The 7,294-nt window shown below is 42.2% G+C and overlaps 1 protein-coding gene across 6 annotated transcripts; it reads left to right on the top strand.

The window, feature by feature from the left end:
• The first annotated feature begins 3,481 nt into the window (after nt 1-3,481).
• On the top strand, nt 3,482-6,914 carry LOC115007233 (uncharacterized). Of its 6 annotated transcripts, none has more exons than XM_029430006.1 (5): nt 3,482-3,810; nt 4,010-4,120; nt 4,212-4,347; nt 4,462-4,521; nt 5,539-6,914. In XM_029430006.1, the coding sequence occupies exon 5, from the start codon at nt 5,548-5,550 to the stop codon at nt 6,598-6,600; it is 1,053 nt and encodes a 350-aa protein (XP_029285866.1). In that variant the 5' UTR covers nt 3,482-3,810; nt 4,010-4,120; nt 4,212-4,347; nt 4,462-4,521; nt 5,539-5,547; the 3' UTR covers nt 6,601-6,914. The 6 variants fall into 6 exon arrangements, with proteins under 6 accessions (XP_029285866.1, XP_029285867.1, XP_029285868.1 ...); XM_029430007.1 differs by having other exon boundaries at nt 4,217-4,347; XM_029430008.1 differs by having other exon boundaries at nt 4,030-4,120.
• Nucleotides 6,915-7,294: the final 380 nt, after the last annotated feature.

Here is a 7,294-nt window from a genome sequence, read left to right on the forward strand (position 1 = left end):
ATCAGCATAAAAATGGAAATTTGCATTTAAAACATTGTGATTAAGATTATTTATATAACTGATAAATAACAATGGTCCTAGAACCGATCCCTGTGGATACAAGGCCTGAAACTTCATACCTCACTCAACAGCTTACTTAACCATATAATTGCATTTTTGGATTCATTATTTTGAGCAAATGCCAAGAAAAGAGCAAAACCAACAATGAACTTATCCTAGTAACAAGTATCGTCTATGTAACCGTCACTTGAAATAGCTTCTTTTATTGTGCCATGAGTCTCGATTGTTGTCCAAAAACACACCAGTCACACCGGCTGACATATTTCTTCTGTGTTATTTTGAGTTGATCTCACATACACCTATATCTTGGCTGAACTAGGGTAAACTCAACTCAAGTAAATGACCATTAACTTGCATCAGTAAACATCAGTACAAACTAAATGCAAACAGGTCTCACTTTTTTGGTAAGAAAACTGTATGACTATTACAAAAAACATGAATCCTAATCAACATTGCATATCGAGCCCAACGATCCACCCATACTGCAACACATGACATCATGGTTTCATTTGTTCTCCCTTTAACTCCTGGAAAACATGATAAGTACTGAAACGGAAGACTAAATCTATTAACAATAACTGATCTTAAACAATATTTGTTTTCAACCAGGAAATGATGAAACATAATGCTAAACACAAACAAACTCGGGATAGTGAGTGCTAGTAATCGTAGGATTAAGATGAAACAAACATGCATGGTTAAAAAGTGTAAATGGGACAAATTGTGTGGCTTCATTTGGCACAACTATAGAATGTGGAAGACATCTAAAGATAGAGGTCTTCCACATGAAGAAATGAGAACGTCCAATGTAACGGACTAGAGTAGCCTACTAATATCAAATTTATCCAAAAGGTTCAGATTCCCGGCCACACCAACACAGCGAGAATGACACCAAGAAACGTATAAAGTGATTTACTTTTATTGCAACATTACTTTAAAACACCTAGTTAATAAATAATTAAAATAATGTTCAATGTGTCAAGCAACAGTTCAGGCAAATCGTTTAAAAATACTAAAAGTCCAGTCCAGTTAATATGGAACAACCACTCTGCGTTTTCCCTTGCGCCAGGGAAAGGGCGTGCTTCAGCGGGATTGTCTATAGAGTGCGGCGAGGAGCAAGAGGGATCCGATCCGGTCCGATATGCGGGGAGGCAAGGCAGCAACTGTCCTGGGAAACATCCTCCCGTCAGTGCGCTGCGAGGAGCAAAAGGGAAGATCCGGTCCGATATGCGGGGAGGCAAGGCAGCAACTGTCCTGGGAAACATCCTCCCGTCAGTGCGCTGCGAGGAGCAAAAGGGAAGATCCGGTCCAATCTGCGGGGAGGCAAGGCAGCAACTGTCCTGGGAAACATCCTCCAAGGTCTGGTTCACCAGACGAGGAGGAGCTGAGGAGGATCAGTGCGCGGCGAGGAGCAAAAGGGATCCGATCCGGTCCGATCTGCGGGGAGGCAAGGCAGCAACTGTCCTGGGAAACATCCTTCAAGGTCTGGTTCACCAGACGCTGAGGAGGATCAGTGCGCTGCGAGGGAAACATCCTGTAAGAGTCTACATCCTTCCAGGTCCGGTTCAGCAGGTAATCTGGCGTATTTATAGATGAGTGGAGTCGGCAACTGGCGAATGAGATCGCTGATTTTAGCTGGGTTCAGGTGTGTCAATTAGCAATGCTGGGTCCAGGTGTGTCAATTAGCAACGCTGGGTTCAGGTGTGTCAATTAGCAATGCTAGGTTTAGGTGTGTCAATTAGCAACGCGTTGTGTGTCTGTTCGTGGAAAAGGTTAAAGGAAGCATGCAAATATTTATACAAGAGTTCATCGCCATGAGAGCGCACAACAACATTAAAATCACAACAATATATATAACATGCAACAGTCATAAATAGGGTTAACCATACATCACATTGTCTTAAAAGATGGCTTTATGACAATAATACTAACACATGGTTTTGGGCTTTTAATGGAATTTGTTGCCAATAAGAAAAATATCAAAACCAGCCGTAACCCTTTAACAAAGGCTTGTGAGGAAGTCCCACTACATCTATATTTTGGGCAACAAGCAAAGCTGCGTGCAGCAAAGATGTTAATCGGACAACTTCTCATAAGCCAGAAATGTAAACGAGATGGATCAGCTGTGTGATTCACTGTCGACTAAACCGGTCACTGTATCGGTATCAAGCCTACAGGACGTATATTGCTCAATATAAATCATCCACATTCACAGAAATCCTCTGCAACAAGCGGTCAGGATATGCGTGTTGCTTGTACTTCCTGTTCATTGAAATGGTGTCAATGAGTCATTCGCAAAGTTAGCAGGTAGTCAGTGCTAAATAGGAAAGCTGAATAACTTAACATAAATCCTGCATGGATTAATTTGACTTGTATACTGGATGGCATAACCGTCATAAATACACCTTCCTATTTCTGCTACATGGTTTTGTTAAGTCTTCTTGTTGTGTGACCAGGTTTACACGTTAACTTCTCAAAGCCATCAGACAATCTGATGTTAGTAACTCTTTAAAAACCTGGAGACTAACTTGTACTAAAAGAACAACTTGACTGTTGAAACTTGGCTGACTTTGGCATCTGTGGTTACAGTGAGTCAGAAAGAAATCTGCTGGAGTTTTCTAAAAAACACAGAAGAAACCGTTCCCCCTCCTGGTCTGGACAGCCCCCACACTCTGCAAGCAACAGTTCAATCTTCAGCACACAGTGCAGAAAAGTGATCTTGTACAATGTAGTCTGTGGTTTTGCATTCTGATCAGGTGTCTCTACCACTTGAAGGGAGAAGCTGTTTTCATGCCTGGCTGTCTTCAAAATGACTTGAGGAGGCCAGGATGGAAGACGTGGATCGTCAATGTAACGATCTGCTTGTTCTTTGGTGTCCTGTTTTTTGTTGAAGTGTTCACTCCCCTTGTTATATGTCTAGTTGTACTTCCTGTCTGTGTCTTTACCCTCTCCTTCTGATTGTTAATGTGTCCATTTACTCTGCCCTAGTGTTTTTGCCTTTCTCCCCCAGTGTCTTGTTCCCTCTTTTGGTGTCTGTGTATTTATCCCTGTCTGCCCCAGTGTGTTTTGCCGGATTGTACTGTCACGGTGAGGTGAAGGTGAGGACCCAAATGCAGTACACTGGACGATGATTTTAACAAAAAGCGAGCTTTATTGAAAATAAAGCCGAAGCTAACAAAGTACAAAAATACGAAGTAACAAACAGACGCAGAACACGAGCAGAACACGAATGACAATCCGACAAAACACACTGGGGCAGACACAGACACCAAACGAGGGAACAAGACACAGCTGGGGGAGAAAGGCAAAAACACAAGGGCAGAGTAAATGGACACAGGAGGAACACATTAACAATCAGAAGGAGAGGGTAAAGACACAGACAGGAAGTACAACTAGACATATAACAAGGGGGAGTGAACACTTCAACATAAAACAGGACACCAAAGAACAAGCAGATCGTTACAGTCAACCATACAGCCAATTTAAGCATTTTAACAAGACACATTTTCTGTAGCACCACTGGCACCTTGTGAGGCTCTAATGATCATTATAAACAGATAGAATAGTTGGGACAGTTCATATTAGTACGGTGTTATCATGCCAACTGAATGCATGTACACCAGTTACCAGCATGATAGCTCATAACAGTTTTATTCAGATTAAACGAAAATAATCTTCCTATTGAAATTGAAATTTCCCATCTGAAGAGAAGTAGGAGGCAGGACTTCCTAATCTGAGCAACAGAGCGTGGTAGGTATATTAAGAGCAACATTGGAGGATATCAATGTTTTATGGTGCAGGTTAATTCATCTTTACCTAATAAAAAAAATATTTTAGTATCCGTCATTTATTGTGTATAATTTTAACAAGATATTAGGGTTACTATTTTAATAAATCGCCCACCAATCAATTGTGTCATTCACGTTTGAATGCAAACCCCTGTGTGAAGTCTGTTACACATAAATATAGCTTGGTGAATACGGCTGCATCCATGCACTGTTCTGCAGACAATGTGCAGATGATCCTGCGAATCGATGTGCAGTACAGTCAAACAAGAACAGTAAGTAGGGCAGTTTATCCAAAGTGACTCATTTCAGTATCACCTGTTGGTTTGTGACCACACTGTTGAATTGGACTTCCGCTCTCCAAAGTGAAGTTGCCGATCAGTTTCCACAGTATTAAAACAAACAGCACGAGGAAGCAACGCGATTGGCTGCATGCTTTCTGTATATGTGCGCGCCGCCCAGCAGCCCTGCTCTCTTCAGCACCGCTGATTGTGATTGAAAGGTAAGCGCAGCCTTCTCCGGGCAAACACGTAACATCCACACACTTGTTGATATAATTAAGCAAAGATATATTGCGTGCTACATCAAACTCTGTACGTAACTGTGTGTGTTGCAGAAGCTCTCAAAGCCGATCCTGTCTTCCAAATCATCCCACAAGTGTAATCTTTTCATTCAGGTCAGTTTAACGGTGTAACTCTGTCTAAAGGTCAACTTTGAGTTTGTGTGTGGGAGACAAAACATTAATGCAATTAATCATCTACTGACTTAGGTTACTTACTCACTTAAGGTTACGTGAGGTCGGATATAACAATGTCTTTAAATAAATCTTACTACACGTCATGTCATATTTTCTGTTAAAGCAACATGATTTGAAGGAAGGGATTGAAGAAGTATTCAGATCATTTAAGTACTCTACTGCTACTACTACTACTACTGCTACTGCTACTACTACTACTGCTACTACTACTACTGCTACTGCTACTACTACTACTACTACTGCTACTGCTACTGCTACTACTACTACTGCTACTACTACTACTGCTACTGCTACTACTGCTACTGCTACTACTACTACTACTACTACTGCTACTACTACTACTACTACTACTACTACTACTACTACTACTACTACTACTACTACTACTACTACTACTACTCGGCCACGTTAAAATCATGCAGTCGAAATTTCCTTCAAGTAAAATGTAGCCTACTTTAATTTAAATGTGTATGCAGAATAGCTTCCTTAATGGAACTATTTTTATTATTAATTATTATTAGGCAATTAATATAGGCTATGCGCCATTTAATGTTGGGGTAGTATAGTCTTTTAATTAATCATTCCATGAGCTATGTTTGTATGTGGGCTTAAATCTCTCTCTCTCTCTCTCTCTCTCTCTCTCTCTCTCTCTCTCTCTCTCTATATATATATATATATATATATATATATATATATATATATATATATATATATATATATATATATATATAAAATGGAGTAACCTAGCTAAAATATGTCCATCAAATTAAAAAGTTTAGAAAATAATAGTTTAGAACTAATAATTATGTTAGTTTGTATCAAGATTGTAGACTAATTTAGATGGATGGATGGATGGATGGATGGATGGATGGATGGATGGATGGATGGATGGATGGATAGATAGATAAAGATACAAATGTTTTAAACTTGTTTCAGTCTCGTGCCATGTCCACTGCTGACGGTCCGAGGGCCGCTGCTCCGTGTCAGCCCTCCTCCTCAGTGGAGAGCAGCGGCTGCATGGAGCCCGATCCCGACCATGAACTCCTCTTCCCGGTGACACGCTCCTTCCTGCTGGCTCGACGTCTCCTGAATTTACAGGCCTACCGCTGCCACGTGACACGCCGCAAGAGGGAGATGATGCCCACCGATAAGAAAGATTCCAGCTACTGGGATAAGCGACGCAAGAACAACCAGGCAGCCAAGCGGTCCAGGGAGAAAAGGAGGCTGAGCGACATGATGCAGGAGGGTCAGCTGCTGGCGCTGAGTGAGGAGAATGCGCAGCTGCGGGCTCAGGTGCTCAGCCTGCAGTACCACGGCAGCCTGAGTGCAGAGAAGAGCAAAGCTGCTTGTGCAACATCCACCGCATCTGTTTCTACTTTGCCCGCATCACCTAGACCTGCCATCTTCCAGCCAGGACTCTGGGGTAACAGCAGGAGCAATGCATCTTCAGTCCTGAGTGCGAGGCAACAACAAACAGACAGCCACTTATTTGAGGCCAATGTTCCTTACTTTAGCTTTACTCCCCAAAGTTTACACAATCGTGGCACACAGAAAGGCATCTTCCCCCTCTCCGGGCCCCGGGTCCTTTCTCCCCGAGCAGTGTTGGAGGGCGGGAGGTCAGTGGAAGCAGAGATGGATGCTCAGCGACAGGTCTCCTCCAGCGATGACATCCACAACTCCACCGATGCATCTTCCATCCGGGCATTTCTGCCCACACCTGACACACTCCACCATGCCTCCATCCTGTCACCTGGAAATTGGCTGATGCCCCATCTGAATCACCCGGCAGTGTGCAATACATTTCTGCTGCCTTGGCGGTCTTCCTACCTGGCCCCACCGGCTGTCTACCCCGGCATGCCTCTCTACATTCAGGAGAGACAAGGCCAGAGTGTCGGTGTGGAAGCAGACATTCAGCTGGGGGGATTCAAGAGCCGGTTCAGCAGAGCACCGGCTGGGCTGTCTCAACTCGGGATGCACCTCAGTCCTGATGGACGCTAACAGTTTGACTGTCACATCGTTTATTACTGAACAAAGCTTAGCCCACTTTATGTTGTGATGCTTGAAGTCTTGTAAACATGTATTTCCAGCTGTTTAAATGGCCAATGAGGAGGCATATTGAAAACAGAAACAAAATACAATGTACAGTATTCCAAAGTGAGTATATTTACCGACATATAATCTGCGTGGAGAATATTTTTAATGCAGCCTCAACTGTCTGACTGTGTGTGGTTTCAAATGTTTGTTTTCTTTTATAAATTATATTTTGATATATAGAATAAATAAATGAAAAAAAGTGGGTTGATGGGAGTTAAGATTGATGGTTTGTGATTTTCTTTACAGTTTATCTGCGGCTAACCCAGCGAAACTAGGTTGTTGATCTGGTATTCCCCTTTATCCCCACTGCGTGATTTCCCAGCAACCTTTAAGTCAATGGAAAACGTTGAACCGTTTATTTGTAGGCTTACATCCTATGCTATTCTTCTGTGCTTAATCTTTGTTCAAGTCAGGATATCAATGCAATTACTAAATGCTTGCAAACCTACTTTTAAGTAAAAGAAAACAAAGCTGTGGGGTATTCTTCATCTTTATTGACCCGTAGGTCAATAGATTATGTCATAGCTGCTCTGCAAAATGTTCCCTGAGTAAATATAATGGCGAATAAAATAATAGGCCTCATTGATATTTTAAAGAT

Source organism: Cottoperca gobio, chromosome 4, assembly GCF_900634415.1.
Source record: "Cottoperca gobio chromosome 4, fCotGob3.1, whole genome shotgun sequence".
NCBI lineage: Eukaryota > Metazoa > Chordata > Actinopteri > Perciformes > Bovichtidae > Cottoperca > Cottoperca gobio.

What these genes read in the sequence shown, in the direction of transcription:
- LOC115007233 (XM_029430006.1), top strand. Translation starts at nt 5,548, where the DNA reads ATGTCCACTGCTGACGGTCCGAGGGCCGCTGCTCCGTGTCAGCCCTCC.